We start from the raw sequence: 26,236 nt of genomic DNA, 5'->3' as shown, positions 1-26,236 counted from the left end.
ATAACAACAAATAAAAGAGTTCGGAAAATAATGACCAAACACTCGTTGGAATTCTCATGGAAGCTCTGAGACCGTGCCAACCACTGAAGAAATGAGCAATCAACCCCGAGAACATAGCGTTTTCTGCTTCATTAGCGTCGCACCGCAAATCGACACTAATCCTCGCCTGATTAACAGATATTGGATCGGTTACTCCTTGTTTCTTGCCTTTGTCTGTTTTACCAACGCTGCTGGAAGACGACGACGCGTTGAAACGCATATCTTGCCGTTGAAAGGCTGTTACGCTCCGTTCCAGCACCGTCCACTCATTGCCGTCTAATTTATTCCCGGCACGATGGGCATTACTCGTTCAATCAGGCAATAATAATGACGGCGGTACTGTGAACATGCACAATTAAACCTTCGCCTTCTAGGATATCGAACCAGGGACTTGGCGTTTGTCGTTCCGAAAAGCCGGGAGAATTCATTGGAGAATGCTTAAGTGAAATTGCCACTCGCTTCCAGCCGTCCAAAGCTGCTACCGGATAGGCAGCTCGCTGGGAGAACGACGACAGTTGCGCTAGTCGAAGTTCTCCTTTCAATGGTCGAATGAAATGCTAGAAGACTTTGGCCTAGTTAAGAGTGGATTTAGCCCAGTCATTATTGCAATTTTGGCAAACTTTTTTCTATATTTCACACATTATTTCTCATCAAAGCGGTTTGCGACCAAAAAAAAAGATTTCCAAAGTTGAAGGGATTAAATTCACTACAATTTTGCCTGGATGAACAAACAAATGGAAGGAATTCGCTGAAGTGCAAATCAAGTAGTCAAGAAATATAAGAATAATGAAATATCTTTTAATAATACAAGTATGTTATACAATTTATGATCCTGGGTTATCTCAGGCCATCGAGGTTCTCATGTCAAAGTGAGCAATTTGAGCTGGAGGTACCTAGGGGTCCTTGAAAACCCTCCACATCACGGAGAGACCAGAGTTTTTCTGATACGTCCGTATCACATCTGCTGCTCAAGTCCCAAGGGTGGTGTCGTGCTCACTTTTCTCAAGTAGGGAGAGTATGTCCATTGGCAGACTCGTTGAGGTGCTACCCTTTCCACTCTCTGTCATGGTGACACTGTCAACTGAAATAGCAATCTGTACGATCAGTACATCAGCGTTCACTACTGTCTGCTCGACTAAGATCCTCTTGGCTCAGCGAAGTTGTAAAATTCATTTTGTTTATGTAGTTCGAGAGTACTTTTGACTGCGTGATGGTGCTGAATGAGGCTTTTTGGAAGTCATAAACTTAGTAGAGGGATTTAGCAAAGAACGTCCGATAGTGTTATACTGGTAGCTCATCCTACTAGTAGAACCATCAAGAACCACTTTGGCATTGCTTTAAAAGTGCCTCTTGATATGCTCCACATAATTTTGTAAGACTACCTGGCATAAAGCTCCGCTCAACTTCAACTAAACGATCCTTTATACGCAGCAGAAACCTTTCATCAATGACATTGTACTACTGGCGCAGAGGTGTCTACTTCACAGAGATAGGAAGGAATCATACATCTTCGATTTACTGCCTTTGTGCATTCCTTCTTCCACTGAAGAGAACCATAGGAAGTGGACCGAGTTGATACTCGTGCAAGTTCCTTAGAACCGTCAGTCAGTGGGTGTGTGGCTCTTCTGTTTGATTTGTTCATGATCTCCAGAGAATACGAAAAGAGAAAACCTTAATTTTCCAGCAATTTTTGCCATCATGAGAAAATCTTTATGAATCTGAAAACACCCTGTATAGATTTCGCCCTTCAGTTCCAGAGTTCAAATGAACTCCAGTATCTGAGATGGCTTCAGAAAGACCAAGTTTCAAGACCAATCTTCTTTGCGTTGATCAGCAATGGGCAAAATATTCTACAACCAAGGATCTTGAGTTTCTACATCCTCCCAAAAGAAGCTTCTTTTAGACCTATTCTCATTGGATGCTTTCTGATGAGACACTGTCTCTCTAATACTTTTTCTAGCCAAACTTCAGTGTTTTCTGGTAAAGCCATGAATGAGCTTGTTATCCATAATTCCCAGAGCGAGAATCACTCTCAAGTTTCTTACAGACAATTCGCAAGTGCACGCTCAGTATAAATGCTCAGTCAGAACAATTTCGTGACCGAACCCATTACAACTACTGCGAAGATAGCACGGAAAACATTCAATTAGAACTGAATTACCAGCGTTTAATGGTATTGTTAACATGCTGGTCATGATGTTTGTCGTATTCAAATGGAAGTCGAAAAAAGGCAGGAGTAAGCAGCGCGAGAAGATGACGGCAGATTAGTACCATACGCCCGGAGCAAGAAGCGAAATTGCAGAGGGTTGTTACTTTAACACTCTTCTATTTTCCGTATAGGCGGTTTCTGCGAAATTCGATTCGGTTTCAGATATTGAAGACCGATTTATGAGCACAAAGATTTCCTAGCATCTGGTCTACATCAACATATTTTAAATGGTACTTTAAGGCCAGAAAGTCTTCAAAACTAAGAACAACTGCCATAAATATGTTATTAGACCTGAGATAGCAGTCCTAACTACGACCAAACCCTTCAATTATCTCTGAGCATATAGTTTCATAATGGATCTCTTTTGAAACCTTCTTTGCCTAAACTTCAAGCATAAATGTTAAAGATAGGTGGTCTGTTCTTCATGAACAATCCAATATCAGGTGTAGTTTCACAAGATTTGCATCTCCACATGCTTCTTAAGCTAAAATAGGGATGACACCAAGGGTTCTTCAAGGAACTATTTTAATGGATGATCCTTGCAGGTAGTTGTCTTCGGCAGTAATATATAATCTCATATATAGCTTCCTATATGTATATTTCTGAATTTCTGCAGCAGGAAATGCTGCTGTGTGGGACACATTCGGTACAATGCCTTCTTGAAGAACCGCGGGTATCTACGGATGGACTCACAACGAGAAAAGTCGTATCCCAGGGGACCGAGCTCGCTGATACTACCACGGTCCGAAGCGGCCTTCGACAAAGCGCAATATTCGCCCATCTCCGGGGTCGCGGAAGGGCAGAACGGAATAAAGAGAAATGGAACGTGATGCACTTCGATATTCCGTTTGTGAGATAGCCGGCGATCGTAAATAACATGTAAAATTATGCCCTCCGCATTACAATCGGACGATCGGCGGGTCGCGTAGGAAGCGACCAAGCATCGGCGGTTTGTCCAGATGCTCGGTTTCGTTACTTCTGTGCCGGATCGCACGGCTGGAATACGAGAATAATGGAGAGGGTCTTGGAGTACCTTTCGGACGCACCGACAATTCCGCATCGGACTATTCGGAATCGACGTTGCATTCTGTCTGGATTCAGGTGGGCGTAAAGAAGAGTCCAACTGGGGCAATGTGGGCGTAAAACCCTTTTGCGTCATATCGACAGCAAATTGATCGGGATGGAGTTCCTCTGGATTATCCTGTCACTAACCAATAGTTCTAACTCTCCTGGATATTCTCAGAATGGCCTCTTAGGCTAATCAATCTATCACCAGATGAAGAGGTGTGAGATCTAGCTCCAGTGATACCTAAAATACACAGGCTAACCTTCATATACTTCTGAAGGTTTTCCACGTACTCTTCTGACTTGTCTTGGCATGCCAGACTATTTCCCCATAAGTCATTATTGGGCGTAAAACATGTCCATAGCATTTTGCCATATATCCCCAAATTTCAACAGCAAGATTTCTGCACGCCATCAAGAATTTCATTCTTTTTCCAGCAGCGATCTCAATATGCTTATTCCACGGAAGCTAACTATCTGGGGCTATTCTAAGATATTTAATTTCAGACTTTTATTCTATTATGTTTACTATAAGAGAGATGAATTCAATATCTAGAGGTTACCTTTTCTGGTAAATGGTATTACTGTGTCCACTGAAGCGGCATACCAAAAATTGTTAATGAGTGTTTCGATTCAGAATACGAAATTGCAAGCAAACCTAAACTGGGTTTTTGGAATCCACCGTTAAATTCGATGAGAATTCTATGGGCGTAAATATTAATCTATTGAGTTACAGTGGGCGTAAACTATATTTCTTGATATATTAGCTGGTTACCTGTACCTAACAGTCTTTGGATTGAATTATTGGTATCCTTAAGTAACGTACAAGTAGAGACAGTTTACGCCCAATTAAATATCATAGTTTTTTCACGGAAGATGATCTCTGATATTTCGCATCGCAGTTGCAAACTTTTCGAAGTCGGAATTTGATAGGCTTAAGAAACGGACTATTCGAAATCATCGTTACATTCAGCTGGGCGTAAAGAACAACCCAACTGCGGCAATGTGGGCGTAAAAACCCTTACACGTCATACCGACAGCAAATTGTTCGGGATAGGGTTTCCCTGGATTATCCTGTCATTAGTCGATAGGCCTAATCTTTCAATCCTTCCCTAGAGATTCTCAGAATGGCCTCATAGACTAATCAATCTATCATCATACGAGGAGGTGTGAGATCTTTAACAATCTTCAGTACCCTAGTTGTTCCGACTTGCCTTGGCATGCCCCAAAACCCCATAACCATGGGCGTAAATATAACACTATGTAATTACAGTGGGCGTAAAATATTTTTCTTGATTTATCGGCTGGTTACCTGGATCAAACAATTTGTGGATTGAGAAATTGGCATCCGTCATTGACGGGGCGTAGAGAAAGTTTACGCCCAATGAAATCTCATAATTTTTAGGCGGAAGATGAAGGTTGATGACTGATATTTTGCATCTTGAGAGCCTGTTTCGTTAAAGAGAATAAGGATTCTTGCGACCACTGAAGAAGCACACATATGTTTGTTTGTTATACATCCTCGAAGCTCATCGAACACATCTTCTCTTTTGAGGGACTAGTTTTCGTGTGAGGTTAAAGATAACCTGTGCATCACAGTTTGATCCCACCGAGGATCCCACAAGAATTTGTGTTCATTAACCATCGTTGATCTATATGAAATCTCGGCGTCATTCGAAGCTTATAGTCTCATTATATTTTCCTTATTCATCAGATACTGTTGTTAAAAGTGGGCGTAAACTCTGCCATACGTCGAAAATCCATGTTTTGGATCGAGGGACTATAGAACACGTGGAACCTTCCTCCTTAGACAAATTCCACTGCGGCGTGACAAATAACCATTGTTTCCATGCGACCTATCTTAGCAGCATCTTGAATATCATCTATTATAGAGCATGAATTCGTGAAATTACAGTGTATCGCCATTGTTCTCCCTCGTTGGTCCGCAATATAAAGTCATCAGATATGTTCGCCCGTCGGTTTTCACTCAGAGGTGCCAACCGATCGGGGCAAAACGAAAAACGCCTAATACCCGGCATCTAAATAATGACACCCCCGGAGAGGCGTTCGTGCGACGAAATTGAGCTATCCATTCCGGGATCCGACGGGATCTTCTGGCCCGCGGTCCGATACGCCATCTATCGCTCTCTTCTCAAATTACACGCCCCACGTCGATCGTCGTGACCGGTCGACGCGTCTAGGAACGCCCGCGTTTTTTCGTTCCCGCGCTTTTTTCGGACCGGCCGTTCTTCTCGCAGGCGACATATTGGCCGCGGGCGCTTGAGGAAACGAGATCGGGATCGTCGGCAAATAGACGGCCTTTTCCACACGACGATATTCGAGAGTGGAAGATCGCTTCCTCCGCAGCCCCAGGGCTCAAAGGTTGGACTTCCTGGAGAAGAACTTCGAGAAACTCTCCCACCACGAAAGAGATCATGATGAAGACTCAACGGCTCTTTGTTAATGCGACATTGTAACAATCATTGGTCTAATAATCATTACTACCCAATTCAAATATCCATATGAAGACCATCCTCTAAATACATATTGTCCATAAAATACAGAGAGCAACTGTTATTTTCGTGAGAAAGTCTCTCTTGTATCGGCCTTCACCTTTACAATTACACTGCTCCAAAATTAAAGTAGATATTCGATAGTAAACTTACTTATGCACTTGAATGAAATTGACACACACAAAATATGGTCCTCATCACAGGCTTGATTATAAAAAATTACGAGAAAAGTATTGCTTGTAGGTGTAAGGCATTTCATTGATAAGATTGATTGAGAAGAAACAAATTGTGGTTGAAAGATGTCAATAGTTAGCCTGGTACTTCCTAAACATCAGTGAATATTCTCAGTAACGAAATTATCAATAAACTATGCATCAAAAAGCCGCAACTACGATGCTAAGAGAAAAAAAGGTGAGGGAAATCTACCACCCTAACCTTCAAACGAAATGCCATTAAATGGTACACAGATGGTTCAAAAACCACAACAGGAACTGGTGCTCTTCTATTTGGGGCTGGCACCAGATATTCTATCATTATGCTCCTGTTCGAGTTACAATTGAGGGATTTGTTGACAGTCAAGTTGCTTTTGAAGCACTGAGCTCTTATGGTATGAATTAGAAAATCACCTGGGATTGCTTAATAAAACTCAATGAAATGATGACAAGAAAGAATAACCAGGTTTGTCATTCTGATTTTTCGATTAATCACCAGCAAAACAAAAGAACGATGCTAATAGAGGAGCATTGGTTTGGATCATTTGTGTGGTAGGGAAATGCACCTTCAAGGAAAAGATTCAAAAAATCGTAAGATATGAGATGGTAGAAGTATCTGGATCTTAGCGAAGATATGTTTCATCTCATAATTGGCTTCCTCACATGGCATCAAGATGCACCCAAGAAGAATAACATATCAGAAACTGACGACTATGGAAGAGGCAGAAACTCCAGATCACATGGTTATAGAATGTCTAACCATTGCTAGCCAAAGCAAAGATTCTTTCAACGAGAAACTTTTAAGAGCCTTGTAAACTTCATCAGAATTAGAGAGCGTCAACAGTAAATGGTGCAGCTGCAGGAACTCCAACAATGAACAATCTATGTCTAGTAGACTTAAACACTTTGTTATTAGAGAAATAAAGTATCAATTCATACAATATATTCGATAGACGAATTATACAGGGTGAGTCTTTGACTCGTACAAATATTTTGAGAGTATATTCTTGAGGTCAAAGTAAACACTTTTTTCTATACAATTTTTCCCGATTCGGTCCTGATAAATAGATGTAGCCATTTTAAGTTTTCATAATGAGCTATGCAACCCCTGGAGGATTAAAATAACCTGCACTACGACTAGCTAAATCTGTGACACTACACATCTGTGGAACTTTTAAACAGAGTGGTATTCAGCCAAAGTACCTAATTTCGCAGATACTTTTCAATTTTTGAACATCAAATAACTCGAAAACGGCGCATTATACGAGAAAACATGAAGAATACTTTTATTTTACAAAACGTTTAAATATTCATTAGATAACGTCCAACTTGTTATCAAGAGTTGGGTTCTTTGAATTTTTGGTATTTTCATGGTACGTTGTGGTCATAACGAGAAGACGTGGGGTGATAGATATCTTGAGCTCGAAAAAGATTCATCAAATGAATGAGAATCTTTATTCGAAAATTCATTTCATTCATTAAAACCGTTTGGGAGATATTACTATACTTCATTCAAATTTATTTTAGCAGTCGGTTGGCCATGAAATAATTTTCTCAAGTTTTTGTAACTAGAACGAAGTTAGGTTGGCACTTATGAAATTTCGTTTATGTCATAACGCCGTTGCCACAACTAATATCAATTTTTATTACGAAAATGCCGAAAGTGATTGAAAAAAGAGACAGGGTTTCAGGAAGTGCTATTTAGAATTCAGGTCCGCTCATTCAAATAGTTATACCCTGATATTCTAAAATCCACAATACGTCAGACGGTAGCGAACATATTCAATGTAAGAGAATTTATATAATGTTTCATCTGAATCTGAACGACTTATATTTCAGCTGAATATTTCCACAATCAGAAAGATTGTGAATGAAGAGGATGACAAAGAATTTCCTTCTCTTGGGAGACCCAAAAAAGTGGTGGCATTTGGGAATTTTATGTTTGAGTGAATTAATGCGAAAAGTTTACTATAGAATTTTCGATAAATGTCATCGGAGAATAAGTTTCCTAAAATGGATTTTTCTATTTTTCATTTGATTTGTCCTATACATTGTAAATGTCTTAAGGTACCAATAAATACCTAATTATTATAATTTTATCAATGTATCAAGATGAATAGCCACAAATACGCGCCAGTTGTCCTGTTAATTGCTTATTCATGTGAAATTTTTCAAATTTATGTTCAAAGGTGAAGTTCATTTTAACTTAAATTCCTTTTACTTATATTTATACAAGATGATTTTTGTTGAACAATTCAACATTCTTGTAATTATCAGTTAATTCCTTCGGGAGATACCCATTTCCAACCACTGCATCATATGCATTTCATCTTCGGGTTAATATTTTTGAAATCTACAAATGATGTTAGCCAAAGAAGATAACGAACATTAACTCTCCTCAAGCTAGTGCATATTATGATATTATACTGATCTCTTGTATTTTCCGTGCAAATAACTGAATTCGGTATGCCTTCAATCAGTTTGTATAAACTTCAATTATGTTCGTCACATATTTTCCGAAGAGATTCGACATTGTGATAAACTACGTAATAACAGGAACTTTTACGTAGAACGGGCAACATAGCGTTGATTTAAAACCCAAAAATGTTTTGACAAGCTTCATAACCCCACATTTACTATACAGAGTGAAATGTGTCAAATTTCCATGGCCAACCGACTGCTAAAATAAAAGTGAATGAAGTATAGAAATAACATTTTTTATGGTTTTGCAACAGCCTGTATATTGTAATCCGAGCCGATTCTGAAAAAATGGTAAAGGAAAAAACTGTTTATTTCGACCTCAAGCTACTGTTGAAATATTTGTACGAGTCAAAGACTCGCCATGCAGACAATGAAACCTTAAAAACCTTTACCTGAACACCATGAAAAATGCCATTCAATACGTCAATAGACCAGCTCTGCTCGTGCCTGAAAAAACTAGTTATTCAAGTAAGATTCAGATTCAATTTCTATACAGTTGATATTGTTTCGCAAGTTCAGAACCCGACAGTTTTTTCTCCCCATTTTTTCGAGAATTTCACGGCTTCATTTCTGCGTCGGACGTCCTTGGAGCTTCTCGTAACTCGATTTTCCAATTTATCACCCCGTTCGCAAAACAGACGACTCCGGCTAAATTTGATTAAGCCGTGTAATAATACCGAGAATCTCCTATGCATAAAAAGGTCGATTCTCGCACTTTTCAATCTATTCTTCCATTGAGTTGTTCTCTAATTTCTTGCGCGGACGATGAAGACGTCTAGACGGGAACAACGGGGCGTTTTGTGTTACGACGATTTTTTTTTTACATGTTGTTCTTTCCGACCGGGTAAAGCGTGTAATCGTCATTGTCGGTAGTCGAGCGATAAGCGATGATTTTGTACTTCAGAGACTTCCGAGAATCTCCGATGTGAAGTCGCTGAAAAAATCGCGATAATCAGTGAATCGATCCATAATATAATCGTGACACAATGTGTATGAGCACGATCGCTTCTATCTGGATATAAAAGTTAATCATCGGAGATGATGAGTACGTCTTTTCTGAACCATCAATCGGTCTAGGGGAAAAAATTCACAACCAAGATCCTCCCAAGTTAGACGGTCAGCATAGACCATCTGAAATGATGAGAATATCGCAATTGAAAACATCTTCCATCTTACAATAAAGAATACTCCTTCTGACAAAAATGATGTATTTTTTATGAAATATCTTTGAAACGTCACATTTTGAAATGACCATTTCAACCGTTTCCCAAAAAAAAATATTTCAAGCACTCAAAAATGAAAAATAAAAATAGGTATTTAAAATTTAAAGCGTTTCATGTGGATTGCACAAGTTGGCAACATCGACTGAAATATGCTTTGATAATAAAGGACAACAAATACATTATCTTGATGAGGCAGACAAAGATGGCTGTCTATGAAGTCTGCGACGAACGAGGAAGGTCGTAAAATTTCATGGGATTTTTATGGCCGGTTGTAGTTGAAGCTCGCCAGTAAGTAGACGCCTGTAGATAAACAGCTGTTATTTTATAAACAAGCTGATCAGACATTGTTCTTTTCATTGTCTTCTATGCGCTGTTGTCAAATCGTAAACTCCGCACAAAGCGATTTAAATTTTAAAACCCCATATTTGAAGGATGATTTTGAATAGTTTCCGCGGTGAATTTGAAAAAAACATGAATGAAACTCATGATTATTCAGTTTAAACTTGCATATGCAGTGATAACCCAAATTGAGGAGAATTCCCCATTGTATGCTTTTCACAGTTGCTTTAACTATACTAACATCAGCACCATTCAAACCTTGTTTTCTGAAGAATCCATCAATTAATTCGATTTCTTTCATGTTGCAGGAGCATTGACAAGATCCCAGTTCCCTGTATTCACAATTTACGCGCAGAAAAGCTGCCTGGGAATCAAACCATGCGAGAGGGCTTGGTGCATCGACAGAGTTCAGAACCACAAGTTGACCGGCTACACCAAGAGCAAGCAACAGGTTTCCTCGCGTCAGGAATGTCTGGAGTTGTGTCTAGGAGAGAACGAATTTTCATGCAGGTCAGTTTTTTTCATTTCCCCGCAGGATTTTTCCAGACGTGGCTATGCCGATAGGCAGAAAACTGCGTATTTCCTATAACACAGGAGTTTTAGAAGAACTAGCGTCAACATTCAGCCGAAGATTTGTATCGAACGGTTTTGGACACTGATCCAATGAAATACAATATACTAGACTACTATTTAATTAAGATCAGAAATTTTGGCCTTGAAAAAAATTTTAATTAATGTTTACTCACTCATTATTCTGAATATTTCTTCATAAGTTTCACAGTTTTAGGTGAAACTCCACTTTCATTAGTTGTAGTACAAAATCAGCTAGCTCAAAAAATTGCGAAAAAATCCATCAATGAACAATTCAGACTTCCACTGATTGTTTCAATTCACGTATTCATTGGCCCATTCTCATTGCATATGATTTTGAGTTAGCGGAACCCTTCACGAAAGTAATCGAGAATGTATACAGAGTGACAATTTAAAATTCGCCAGGCCAATTATATCGCGACAAGGATGTTTTTAGAGAAACTGCCAGAATAGGTCAATTTTTATTCCGAGGGGGACATATTTCGAGCAGAATTGTAAGCCGAAATCTCCTTAATAGGGAATAGGGGGTGAGATTTACCTCAATTGAAAGATCACTTGTCCCTCTACATGAATACTATGGTTTGCAAATTTTTATTGATTTCTTGAAGTAGTTACTGGAGGCGACAATTTGAAAACTTGCCAGGCCAATTATGTCTCGACAAGGATGTTTTCAAAGAAAAAACCGGAACAGGTCATTTTCAAAGAGAGGGGGACATATTTTGAGCAAAATTGTGAGCTGAAATCTCCCCAAACCTAGTTGTAGGGGCTATCACCCCAAAATTTCTCATAGGAAGACAGTATATCCCTCTACATAATACTATTGTCCTTAATTGAGGTATAGCTCACCCCCTATTCCCTATTGAGAATTTAGGGGTGATAGCTCCAACACCTAGGGTTGAGGAGATTTCGGCTTACAATTTTGCTCAAAATATGTACCCCTCCCTTAAAAAATTGACATATTTTCTCGTATAATGCGCAGTTTTCGAGTAGTTTGATGTTCGAAATTAAAAATATCTATGATATTCGGAAAATTGGGTACTTTGGCTGAATGCAACGCTGTTTAAAAAATCCACAGATGTGTAATGTTATAGATTTAGCTTGTTATTCTTAAATGAATTACGTTTCTACAGGGGTGGCGTAGCTCATTAAGAACACTTAAAACGGCTATATCTTTTTATCAGGGCCGAATAGAAAAAAATGGTATAGAAAAAAGGTGTTTCTTTCGACCTCAAGAATATACTGTTAAAATATTTGTACGAATCGAAGTCTCATCCTTTACATCCTTAATTTTTTGTGGGATGTCGAAGATTTTTCCAGATGAAAACAGAGTCCGACAACGAAAGGAATTCCGAAAATGAGTTTCTCTCAAGAACACATCGGCAACGGCAAAATTTCCGCTTATTCGCGATCGTGCAGCCTGCTCAGCGGCCTCCAACCAACCAACCGCCTACCAACGTTGATAAATCATCCAGCTTTCTATTTGTCTTGTAATTAAATGGCAGTTCAGATTGAAATCGATATCGATTTGTCTTAGGGCGAAAAAGTCGCTCCCGTTTACGCCACGTCGACTCCAATTGAATGCCTGGACATGCGATATGATCGGTATTCCCGCGTACCTCTGCGTTGCGAGTTGATCGTGATTTTTTTCCATGTCATCGACGTCCATCCATCTCGAGATTTCGTTGGTAGACGTCGAGGGTGGAGAGTAGCATTGATTGACGTATCGCTGAACAGGATACTTGCTCCTTCAATCTTAATCTACTACATATTATATAAACAGAAAAGTCTCACCCTATACAAGGTGTATTTGAAGGTGAGGCTTTTTTTCAATAGAAGGTAGACCTGGTCAAAATGAAGCGTTTCACCAATAATCACCTATACAAAACTTTCAAAATGACAAAGTTGAAAAACATTGAAAATGATTTCTGAAATAGATCCTAATACGACCCTAGACCGTTTGTTAGCTGAATTATCGCAAAGAAGTGGGATAAAACTTATCTCCTGATTCAACCATGTAGTTTCGTTTAGGATGTTGGCTGGTTCGATATTTACGTGGTAATGAAAATGGAAATTTAAGATTGCTGAATTGTTCTCATTATTTTTTAGTAACTTACACGATTTTATGAAATGGCTCATTTCGATACTAACTGACAGAAGAGACTTAGGACACAAGTGTAAAATACTTCAAAATCTCACCAATAGAATTCGTCTGAATAATTCACGAATTTTTTCACAATGGGCATCACAATCTTCTTGTTCGAACATTCCAACAATCGTCGTAAAAATGGGATGAAATGGGGAAACATCATAGCACTTTTTCATCATGATTATCATAAGCACTTTCAAGAAACTGTCCCGATTTTCAACATTTCTTTAACCCTAAATTGCACGATACAACAATTATGATTCTCTCAAAAGTGACCTGATACATCTAATCCGATGAACTGAACCGTTCATTGTCCAGCCATATGTTTATGTTTTGTTTCGTTTTTGCGATGACGGTGTCACCTTCCACAGTCCCGTACTTGAAATTCAATGAAATTTTGTCGAATTTCTAGGGGTTGTATCTTAGCCATCTTGGATATTTTATGAAGACAATTTTTGGTGAAACGACTTATTTCGGTAAATTCTACTTTCTGTCAAAAAGAAGCCTCACCTTTGAAAACACCCTGTAAAAATATAACAGAGAAAAATATGAATCAGCAATAAAAATCGAAACAATTTTGTTCCCAATTCGTTCGATTGAATTAAGAACATGAGCAGCAGTACAAAATTCGAATTGACGTTGGTCAGTGCATAGATTCACATATAATAGGTCTATAGATCAGTGTTCATTCACAATATCAACCTGAATTCCGCAATACAATCTCAACTTATGGGCTATTACCAACTTGAAATTGATTTTCCATAGCCACCGGAGATGTCAATCATTCTTGAATGGACTATGGAAAGGAAGAGATTTCAAATTCAGAGAAAATTAATCAGCAATCATAATTGATACAATTATCTACATAAAGAAAAGACTATTTTTAGGGGCTAAACTCAGGGGGCTGTCACCCCAAAAGAGGGGGGCTTCCTGGCAAAAATTACAAATAGGAGTTTCCTAATTTAGGCTCGAAAACTTATGAAAGAATCTTGTTCCCTTATTTTCGGGAAACCCTGAAGAAATGCTTTGTATTCGACTATTGCTAAATATTCCAGAATTTTCAAACTTTGGATTGGATATCATAAAATGTTAATAATACTATTAGGTTTCATGTTTGGATCTGGGAGAAAAATTTAAAAATTTCAAAGTGTATGCATAAAAAAGGAGCCTTAACTGGAACACCCCGTTCATCGAGATATTCCACCGGCGTATACCTTCGAGTTTATTTTATCAACGTGACGAAATTACGAAACTCCGAAAAAAACCATGGATAGAACATTATTCCGATGAATTATTCAAATTGAATCCGAACCACCGCCAAGTGCAATTATGATCGGGACAATTTCCACCGGCAGATTCATTCTCCTCGCAACAGGATCCCATTCAGACGTCGGGGATTGGAGCCTTGTTCAACAACCGCCAACAATTTTCTCGTATCTCGCGAACACGGCCGTTGAAAAGGAAGCAATCGGACGCAACACAAGTCAGAATGTTAATGCCAATACTCTCACTCCGCCATAATCTTGTAAATCTCCGAGAAATTAACATTTCGTTTCAGTAGATCAATAAGAAGCTCACGCACATGTGTATACGCCGCATTAATTACCCACGGCGAATAAATCAGGGATCTTCGACGAAATAAATCAAGTTTATCATAAAAGAGAGACGAGATCAGCGATAAATATTCTGAAATAGGCTGGTGTATGGAGATTTTCACGTGAATTAATTGAAAATTGCGAGAATAATTAATAAGAGATGTGCGTGATAGGGGACTGGGGATAATTTATAAGCTAACGTTCGACTTATTTGGAAAATTGAAAAAAAATCCATCTTCGGCCATGAAAAGCGATGATTAATACATGTAAATATAGCAACAAATGATGAATTTCATACCTGTGTTTTTATTTGTATGCGTATTATGTTCAGAACGGGTTCTCTGCAACCTGGTGAGAAAATTACTACCATATTATACAGGTTGTCTGAATACATGACAATATAAATATATATACCTATGAATCTATGGTGTTTGTGCATCTCAATAGAATAAATAATCATCAGCACGCAATTAGTATACACTGAGCAAATATTGAAGTGGATATTCGAGAAAACTCACTTCTTGCACATGAATCGATTTCCATCATTACACACTTATTACATTCATGACAAATTGAGGAAAGGCACCAATGAAAATTTGTTAGCAAAGGAATAATTTCGTTTTCGAAGCTGTAATAATCATAACGGCGAATTATAATGGACTGTAAAGTAATGAAGAAATGTGGAAATTGCTGAGAATTGAACTCACCAATACCAATCTTTAGCTCGCTCAGTCGGCGTATGTTCGTAAACCATAGGAAAAAGGTTGGGTTGTACAGTAGAAAGAGCGAAAGTGTTCAGCAAGTACCCTTTCCTGTATTTTTTCTTGGCTTCCACACAAACAACTGGAAGACACTATCTATCTACTATTGCGATAAAATCTATATTTGGTAGCGGGTGAACTAAAGTTTCTTCATGTAGCGGGTTTTTTATTTTGATATTAGCGGAAATTTCAACGAAGTGAGTGAAAACTGAGTTCCTACGAGGTCGTGTACAGACGATATCAACAGATTTTTTTCTTATATTATCACGCGAAGGAAAATGGGAAAATTAGCGTAAACAGCTTTGATAAGATTGAGTATTGTTAATGAATCACAAATAATTAAAGTTCTTGATGGACCAAAGATGATAACGGGCTTCACGAATTAAATATAAGTGGTACTAACCTTCAAAAATGAAGGTGTGATTAAATTCTAGCCACAGACTGAGTTTTTACGAGTTTAAATTCAGACTGATTGATATCAATTTGTACGTCAACGATGGATAGGAAGGAAGTATCTTAACCTCAGAAGAAATTTTACCCAAGGGGTGAAAGAGCAAGAGCTACAATCGTCGCACAAGATCAGCTAATTAGGTTGACTGCACGACTAAATCCCTGACTGGTACAAATATTTTAACAGTAAATTCTTGAGGTCAAAAGAAACACTTTTCTCCCATACCATTTCTTTCGAATCGGCTAGGTCTGAAAGATACAGGCTGTTGAAGAACCATAAAAAATGTTATTTTTAGTTCTCTCACAAACGGTTTTCTCGAATGAAATGAATTTCGGAATAAAGATTTTCATTTATTTGATGAACCTTTTTCGAATACAACATATCACCCACGTCTTCCAGTTTTCTCATTATGACCATACCGTACCATGAAAATACCAAACATTCAAAGAATCCAACTCTTGAAACCAAGTTGGACGCTATCTAATGAATATTTGAACGTTTTGTAAAATAAAAGTATCCTTTATATTTTCTCGTATAATGCGCCGTTTTCGTGTAAAATTAAAAAATATCTGCGAAATTTGAAAATTGGGTACTCTGGCTGAATACTACTGTGTTTAAAAGATCCATAGATGTGTAGTGTCATAGATTTAGCTTGTTTTTCTGAAGGGAATTTTGTTTCTCAGGGGTGGCATAGCTCATTATGAAGATTTAAAATGGCTATATGTTTTTATCAGGGCGGAATCGGAAAACATGGTATAGGAAAAAGGTATTTCTTTTGACCTCAAGAATCTACTGTTAAAATATTTGTACGAGTCAGAGATTTACCCTGTATGTTATAAGGATATTAATGAATTATTATAGCAGAAAATTGATTTTCTCCTGGAGAAATTTGTGAGCATAAAAATAATCGCCATCGACAAGAACATTCCCTTATCGCTTCCCGTGTCCAATATAAAGTCCGGCAGAGTTATTCGAAGAACGGAAAGCCTCCCGGTATTCCTCATATCAACCGATTCGGTCGTGTGCCGAGAATAATAATCAGCCGAGTTGCACAAGAATTATCGAGTGCATCGACACCACAGATACCGACACGGACGTTCATTAAATCCAGCAGTTTTTTAACGGTCGAGATACGCGAGTGATGAGGCAAGACTGACACATTCGATACGTGTGAAAGAAGCAAACACGAAGAAACTGGAAGATGGTTGTATATTTTCCTGGAACAGAGAATGAATGTGTGAGGTTTGAAGAGAGAAACAGTCGAAATATCTAAAAATAATTTGATTTTTCACAAAAAAACTATGTAGTTGGTCCTTCGAGAAGGATTCTTACGATTCATCTATTTTTATCCATCAGCGCTACTAGTCTATGATATAAAAATCCAAATTCTTGGTAAGTCCGCCAGAAAGCCTTCAAACATATATCATTTAGGAGGATGAAACTCTAGAACAGGTCGAGCAGTTCAAATACTTGGGAAGCTTCATAAATAGGTACTAGGGCTAACCTAGACACGGAAATACAAAACCGTATCAATTCGGCATCACGGGCGTTCTGGAAGCTAAAGAACAGAGTGTTTCAAAATCAAGACCTCACTCTGAAGATCAAGATAGCTGTTTACAAAGCAGGGGTCCTCCCAACGCTTCTTTACAGAAGCGATAGCTGGACGCCCTACAGGCGACAGATTAAAAAGCTCGAACAAACGCAACAACGTCATTTAAGACAAATAATGCACACCAGATGGTTCCACAAAGTTTCAAATGCAGAAGTCTTGCAGAGCGCGAGTTGTATAACAATCGAGACTCAAGTAACGAGCGCCCGACTCAGATGGAGCGGACACATTCTGAAGATGCAAGACACAAGACTCCCCAAAATAGCTCTGTATGGCGAATTCACAGAGGGAGCTCGGAAACCAGGGGGCCAGTATGAGCTGTTTAAAGATATACTGCATCAATCCCTTAAATCATAACTGGGAACAACCAGCGTTAGACAGATCACAGTGAAGGTCTTTGGTCCACAGTTATAATGGAGACTCGAGAAGAATGCAGCGGCGGCCAAATCTGGTTGGTGACTATCCATGCCCAGAGTGTGGAAGGATCTGTAGGTCGAGGTTGGGTCTCTTCAGTCACAGGAGGGTACACAGTTGCAAGTAGTCCTAAGAAATTATAAGTTTCATCGTACTGCTAGTTTTGTCTTTGAGTCTTTTTGTAGGTTTATTCTGGTAACGAGGTACAGCAATGTAATGTAATGTCTGATCTCATACTTATAGAGAACTCTAACGATTTGTCAAAATCAGCTAAGCGTTCGTTGCCGTGGGGCACACAAGCTTTTCCCTCAATTGATTCGCATGCTGTTTCAGTCGAGTATTGGGTTTTGTGCATGTTTTTGGAAAAAAATGTTTTTTTCAACGTTAGATTAAAGTGATTAGACTATAACTTTCTCAGAAATGCCTCTTTACAGTGATAATAAAAAGCTTTGTGTGCCCCACGGCAACGAACGGTCAGCTGATTTTGACAAATGGTTAGAGTACTCTATCAGAAGTCAAAACTGGCAAGCCTAACCTCACCTAACCTCCAAGGTCAGCTGATTTTGACAAATGGTAAGAGTACTCTATCAGAAGTCAAAACTGGCAATCCTAACCTCACCTAACCTCCAAGGTTATAAACGTCAAGAACTGACAGACGACATTCCGAAAAAACCAATAATTTCCTAACCTCGAAAAAAAAACGACAGACCAAAGTTGACATTCGACGGTTTCGTGATCGATGCCTCTCCTCAATAAATTCCACGTCAATCCTTCGGCCGCGAACGTTGACAAATCCGAGCCCGCCAAGATCCCCGAGGTACGATGCCGAGGCATCCTTCAATTTCGTGCCCCGTCAGGACGGAATCTATTAGATACATATATCTCGATTCGATTGATCGACTTCGAATGTCGCACACGTATTCGGGGGCGAATACGTGAGGTTCCGATGAATGGAAGGAAGTGGCTTATGTCGTTCGCTGCTGCGATATTGCTCTGACCTAATGGCATGATTGCCTAGACGGTTTACATGCCGAATGTTCGGCTTGCATATCAATACGGTTCCAGAAGGAACCCCGTTTTTTCTTCCGCCTAACGGTGCACGAACTTTGACCCAGAATTTGTATGAGTCTTTATTCGAAAAATATTATACTGTACATTATCTCTTCAGATAGGACAATAGTACTTTTGAGCAAAAAGCAGTGTCGTAAAGGAATATGGAAACAAGATAGATCAGTCTTTCAATTTAGACCTCTTCTCTGCTTAGTCTTCTTTAGATCTTAGATTGAGCGAGTTTCATACAGTAAAACTTTGAATAAATGAAAATGAACTCTTGACGCTTTATCTACAAGCCGCGTCTTTCAGATATACAGGATGGACTTTGACTCTTACAAATATTTTAACATTAGATTCTTGAGGCCAGAAGAAACACTTCTTTCCAATACCATTTTTTCCGATTCGGCCCTATTAAAATATATAGCCATTTCAAGTTTTCATAATGAGCAGTGCCACCCCTGGAAAAACAGAATAACAAGCTGAACCTGTGACCCTACATATCTGGGGATCTTTCAGACAGAGTTGTATTCAGCCAATGTACCAAATTTTTCAAATTTCAAAGATACTTTTTAATTTTTGAACATCAAATTACCTGAAAACGGCGCATTATACGAGACAATATGAAGAATAATGTTATTTTACAAAACGTTCAAATATTCATTAGATAGCCTTAAACTTAGTTTCAAGAGTTGAGTTCTTTGAATTTTTGGTATATTTATGTTATGTAATGGTCATTATAAGAAAACTGGAAAACGTGGGTGATATCTTGTGTTCGAAAAAGATTCATCATTCAAGGGAAAAACTATATTCCAAAATTGATTTCATTCGATAGAAGCGATTGTGAGATAGAACTGAAAATAATTTTTTATTGTTCAATAAACAACAGTCTGTATCTTTTAAACCGAGCCGTTTCAGAAAAAATGGTGGGGGAAAAAAGTGTTTCTTTGGACCTCAAGAATCTGCTGTTGAAATATTTGTACGAGTCAAAGACTCACCCTTTAAATTTTTTCGATAAAGAGCAATACAATTTTCAACATCGAATAATAATTATAGCATGTGTACAAGGTACAGTTTTAGCAGAGGTTAGCGTAACGGGGTGCCATACAATTTTGCATATGATACAAGAGCTTAGGGAAAAACCCCATTAAAAAACTATTTCTCCCCATGAGTGAAGTGGATAGAGATGAAACTGTTTACAAAATAAGCTGAAAATTTTATATTGAAGGGCATCTCGCACTTCAAAAATTGAGCATTTACTCGAAGAAAATCAGGTAGTCTTCTCCAAGTTACCAAAGATTTCATACAAAAAAAAACAAAAGCAGAAAAATGTGAGATGATGAAATTAAGTTCCATATATCAGATCGACCTTAAATTCACAAACCAGTTCTAAAAGATTCGGAAACTGCATGTATAGCCCTGAAACATCCTGAAATTTATAAATTGGACAATAATTAACCATATTATCTAATGGTTTCTTCTGGTTCCCCACATTCACAACTAGGGCTTTAAATTGAATTCCACCTGAATGAAAAGCTTACTATTGCAACGTCCGTGACCTGTTCTATACTTAGAGCATAAATACATGGAATGGACATTGACGTGCTATGAATGTACTTATTTGTTGTGGTACAAACATTCGATGCTTCTCTGTCTAGCGCGACACTAAGGCAGTGGCGCAAAATAAATAAATTTATATAGCTCCTACCTTTTTGTACGGAAAATTGACGTGACAATGATGTCAGATTCAACTATCTCAATTGCGATTGGCGACACTAAGCAACTATCTCACTCCAGTCTTTGGACAACAACGAATGTTTATTTTTCATTCCTTGTATCTATGTTCCAAGGTTCTGTACGATTCAGAATACACCGTATTTTCCTGGGAAGATCACAACCAGGAACTTTATATGGGGAATCACTTACTAATTCTTGGTTGAAAATAGTCCTCGTATTCCATTCAGATTGCTAAATGTCCTTGTCCTTTACATTCGAATCAAGGAAAGAGTTAGACCATAAGGGTTATTTACGCAACTTCAATCTGTATTTTGTGGAATACAGGACAGAACTGGAAATGAGTTGGGAAAGGAGTAGTATTTATTCCAAGAATTTATAACTGCACTCTGTCTTCGAATATGAGGCGGCACAATGTTCAAAAAAACTGGTAACCATTGGATAGGTGAAGATCTAATAGTTCTAATTATAATTCTCATGGAGAGATTTCGTTGTGCATCAATTTTTGCATATGAGCACTATTAACCCAAACAGAGTAGTCGAAAAAACCAAAGCTAGGGCTGCCGTTGGAAGAGTAATTACATCAGCATCTCATGAAGTACCAGCTAGTTTATGAGGGATAAAATTTTCCAAATGGGCTTTCAAATTCATCGAAGAAACTAGCTCAACGCCTAGATATTCTTCGCATTGTTTCTGTTGATGGCCAAGGGGTTCCATCATTCTCACCAGAAAGTGTCGAGTGGCCCCATATATTTCCACCAATCGTGCTAAATGGCAGGCATGATGCAACGTCTACAAGCCATTATTTTTTCTTTGAGACACAAAAGAGATGATTTCAATGAGTTCGCGCTTCGTAGACAGTTTCCATTAAAAACTCCTTCCTGCAAAAATTGCCCAATTTCGTTTCCTCCGCAGGATCAACGACCTCCAACTCCGGGCCAAGTTCTCCTCCCCCAATTAAATCGCACTCTCCAGGCCTGCTCGATAAATCAGCCTGATGCATACCCCCTTCGGTCCATAATTTTTGGTCTTCGAAACTCGAAACGGAGTCTTCGGGCCCGTTATTCGAATGCGACCGGACCTGGTCCATCGATTCTCGGCGAGAGATAGTAGGCCTGTTTTGGTTCGCTTTTAGGATGGTTCCAGAACGGTTCAAAACAGTCGCATATTTATTTATTCAGCGTAAGCTCGCGCGTTGCATGCGTGAAGCTTCCCACACCATTGCTGCTCCACTACTTTGAACCGATTCAGAACCGCTTCAAGTGCGAACCAAAACAAAGCTAACAGATAATTCACTTAAAGCGGGTTGGGGACCGCTGCTCTAGATCGGCCTAATTTAGGGACAGCGCCGACTTGTCCAAGGACTGCCATGTTGCGCCGTTTCATTGGATCGGGAAATCGGATCGAATCAAACAAGTTTCAAAACTGCCAGGAAGTTTCGGATGGGTGTTTTAGCCGTGGCTTCAGTCGGTCTAATTGAATCCCATTATAAAAGTACTGGCGGATGGCGTACGCTCTATATTTAATTCTATATCTCTCCGTTCAATTAGGGCGAAATTTTTTGTTTATTGATAAAACAGAGCAGCTGTCATTATTTCAGCTTCAACTTCAACTGATTAAGGGGCGGTTTATTCCCCTATCGTCAAGGCTACTGAACAGTTTAGGGATAGGTCAATAAACCGGTTCAGAAACATAAACTCCTTGGTATCTCTTCAGTAACTAGAAAAACAATTAAGAAGAGTTCATACCACAGGACTTTTTCGGCGTTCGTATAAGGCGTAAAAGGGGATATACTACAAGAATGTATGGTGTTGCCAGAATACTTTAACGATAAGCAGAAGTTACGAATATTACAATAGTTTCGACTTTCGTCGAAAAGATGGCAGCATTTAACGAATGTCTTTTTTTCGATTTCACCAGGATACGAATTGTAGCCAATGGCGAGACTTTTCGAGAAATTTTTTCATCTGGAATTTCATAGAAGGGATGATTTCACCTCGCAAAGTTAACAACATAAATTCTTCAATGAAAAAAATCTTTAGTTTTTTTCCGATGGACGAATGAAACAATTTTCGACCTTCCGAGATGACAAACTGATTGAATTGAATTATAATGAAAACCCCATACAGGGTGACAATTTGAAAACTTGCCAGTCCAATTATGTCTATACAAGGATGTTTTCAGAGAAAATGCCGGAACAGGTCAATTTTTATTCGTAGGGGGGACATATTTTGAGCAGAATTGTAAGCCGAAATCTCCTCAACCCCAGATGTAGGAGCTATCACTCCTAAATTCTCAATACTGAATAGGGGATGAGCTATACCTCAATTGAAAGATCGCATGACCCTCTACATGAATACTATGGTTTGCAAATTTTTATTGAGTCCTTGATGTAGTAACAGGGGCTGATAATTTGAAAACTTTCCAGGCCAATTATGTCTCGACAAGGATGTTTTCAGAGAAAATGCCGGAACAGGTCAATTTTTATTCGTAGGGGGGACATATTTTGAGCAGAATTGTAAGTCGAAATCTCCTCAACCCTAGGTGTAGGAGCTATCACCCCTAAATTCTTAATAGGTTATAGAGGGTGAGCTGTGCCTCAATTGGAAGACAATAGTATTATTTAGAGGGACATATTGTCTTCCAATTGAGGTTCAGCTCACCCTCTATTCCCTATGAAGAATTAAGGGTTGATAGCCCCTACACCTAAGTTTGAGCAGATTTCAGCTCACAATTTTGCTCAAAATATGACCCCTCCCTTTAAAAATTGACCAGTTCCGGCTTATTCTTTGAAAAAGTCTTGTCGAGACATAATTGGCCTGGCAAGTTTTCAAATTGTCACCTCCTGTAATACTTCAAGGAATCAATAAAAATTTGCAAACCATAGTATTCATGTAGAGGGACAAGTCATCTTTCAATTGAAGTAAATCTCACCCCCTATTCCCAGTTAAGAATTTAGGGATGATAGCCCCTACACATAGGGTTGAAGAGATTTCGGCTTACAATTCTGCTCGAAATATGTCCCCCTCCGAATAAAAATTGACCTGTGCCGGCAATTTTCAAATTATCACCCTGTATTCCTGTGTTATGATATGCTTATAATATCAGTGGATAAAAGCTCGTTTAGGTTGGTACATTATAGCTTTTTTAGTAGCACATTAATCAAAAACGTCGTCTGCGATTCGAATTGCGTACAATCTAGCGATCTGCGACTCAATCCGCATCAAGCTTATACATACGCGCTCTCATCTACCCCTTGATAACATCCGAGTAATCGCTAGATTCAATCAGCCTGAAAAAAACCGTTATTGCCCCGATGAACCATCATTTCGCTTCGTTTGATACCAAATAACTCGGTTTTTATATATAATATATGCGCATATCGGATCAGACGCTACCGTGCGTGGAATCGGTAGTGTTAGCTCGGGAAGAAATCGTTCACGATCAATTTGTCGGTAATGAAATCGTGATTTACCATTAGGTTCGAGTCAATGCAGCTCGAAAACGAAGAAAATTGTTTTCGATGCCGGTAATCGAATTTTCAGCAGAAATCACAGTCAATTTTTGATTCACTGAAATGAAAAACTCACGCGAGGCTGGTTTGGTTAGTCTGGACTCCCATACACTCATTCATAGCTCCCAGATTCAACTACGACCTGCAATCAACGAAGGTACCTATAACTTCATTATAACTGTGGACCAAAGACCTCCACTGCGATCTGTCTAACGCTAGTTGTTCCCAGTTATGATTGGTATTAACTGATTTTAGGGATTGATGCAGTATATCCTTAAACCGCTTATACTGGCCTCCTGGTTTACGATCTCCCTCTGTGAATTCGCCATACAGAGCTATTTTGGGGAGTCTTGTGTCTTGCATCCTCAAAATGTGGCCGCTCCATCTGAGTCGAGCCCTCGATACTTGAGTCCCAACTCGCGCGCTTCAAGACTTCTGCATTCGAAACTTTTTGGAACCATCTGATGTGCATTATTTGTCTTAGATGACGTTGTTGCGTTTGTTCAAGCTGTTTAATATGTCGCCTGTAGGGCGTCCAGCTTTCGCTTTCGTAAAAAAGCGTTGGAAGGACCACTGCTTTTGAAACAGCTGTCTTGGACTTCAGATTGTGGTCGCGATTTTGAAACACTCTGTTCTTTAGCTTCCAGAATGCCCGTGATGCCGAATTGTTACGGTTGTATATTTCCGTGTTTAGGTTAGCCATAGTATTTATGAAGCTTCCCAAATATTTGAACTGCTCGACCTGTTCCAGAGTTTCATCCTCCAGGCTGATATCTGTTTGAAGGCCTTAAGCTTCGTTTATATGTTTATAGGTGTCCAACATTATATGTAGATCCTCTGAGCTGCTAGCGATAAGTGCGCAGTCGTCTGCATATTGAAGTTCCGTGATAAACTTTGTACAGGTTTTTGCTCTGAGGCGCTTCAGGTTAAACAGGCCTCCATCCAATCTGAATCTCATTTCAACACCTCTTAGAGGCATACTCACGTCAGGAATTATCGAGACAGCTATGGCGAAAATATTGAACAGTAAAGACGCAAACACGCAGCCTTGTTTTATTCCAGAGTTGGTTAAGCAATGATCGATTGTAGAGCCAGTATGCTGTATGCTAGCGGTGTTGTTGGTATGGAGGCTTTTACACACTGTAAGAATTTTTCGGGTACTCCAAGGCGTCCCATGATTTTCCATCCTATGTCCTTGGAAATATTGAACTAGAAAATGACAATTCCGTATAATTTTCGTTATTGGTAACTTACTGGTAGTTAAGTTAGTAAGGATTGTCTACCTCTGGGATATTTTACACCTGAGAACGACATAATACCATTTGCCAACCTGGAACCACAATATCTTGTGATCATTTCACGCAGCTTATGGCGTCATATCGAAGGAGACAGTCAGGGGCACTGTCTTCCACCTCACATCTCCTGGGTTCGGTCATGACTTCCGCCCTACGTTCCATCTTATCAGACCGGCCAGTGTTCCGCAGTCCTGTTCTCTTCCTGTTTCGAGTCCAGATGATTTCCGCGCCTGCGGAGCAGATATCCCCCTTATTAATGCGCTTCCATTCCCATTATGCATCGGTACAGATCCCGAGGCAACGGGGAAATCTCTCGATTATTCATTTACCAACGTTTCCAGTGATTTATGGAAGCAGCAAGTTCCTCCTCTATTTGTTCTGCGCGGTAACCGAGGAAGTTTTTCGCTCGGTGGACGCTGTTATTATGGGTTAGTTAAGAGATGGGCGTAGACGTTGGTCTACATTGAATTATGACGTGTTGAGGTCGATTTGTTGTGTGGATAATTGTTAATGTTCCGCAGTGAAAGATGGGGTATTTCATTATGGAACAATGGTATAACTGTACTTAATGTTCAGTTTCCTTCTAATCGCTCGACTGGAAAAGAATAGGCAAAAACCTCTGTATCTAACAGTTACAGCTCAGTCGAAAAAATGGCAGGATATTATCGATAAGAACCGTATACCTATTCCTTGCTAAACTGATCGTTGGTATTTGCAGTATTTCCTATTATTCAACATTGCACTATTGTAGCAACAACCCTTCTGATCAATATTTTATTATTAATGAAACAAGAGGGTTAGTAGATAAGATAAGGATTTGTCTAAAGGGTAGATCATTATCATTAATACCGAATTACCAAACCTGCGACAGTGATCTTTGTTCTGCTACCCTACATAGACAAACACAAGGAGAACGTCAAAGGTTTTAACAAATATCTCGACTCCTACCTAGTGAGGATACTGCAAGAGTTCTCTGCTGACATGGGAGTGCCGTA

At 39.1% G+C, this 26,236-nt stretch overlaps 2 protein-coding genes across 7 annotated transcripts in view; one reads left to right on the top strand and one right to left on the bottom strand.

Moving 5' to 3' along the window:
- Positions 1-26,236, bottom strand: part of LOC123319522 (autophagy-related protein 16-1) — a 646,240-nt gene that overhangs the window by 536,270 nt on the left and 83,734 nt on the right. The window lies entirely within an intron of this gene.
- Positions 1-26,236, top strand: part of LOC123319521 — a 163,522-nt gene that overhangs the window by 79,750 nt on the left and 57,536 nt on the right. For both annotated transcript variants that reach the window (XM_044906538.1, XM_044906537.1), the window contains exon 6: positions 10,390-10,591. In XM_044906538.1, coding sequence (XP_044762473.1) covers positions 10,390-10,591 — 202 coding nt within the window. The remainder of the gene's footprint in view (positions 1-10,389; positions 10,592-26,236) is intronic.

The sequence above is a fragment of the Coccinella septempunctata genome, chromosome 8, assembly GCF_907165205.1.
Source record: "Coccinella septempunctata chromosome 8, icCocSept1.1, whole genome shotgun sequence".
NCBI classification, from domain to species: Eukaryota; Metazoa; Arthropoda; class Insecta; order Coleoptera; family Coccinellidae; genus Coccinella; species Coccinella septempunctata.
This window is presented reverse-complemented; position numbering and strand designations above follow the sequence as displayed.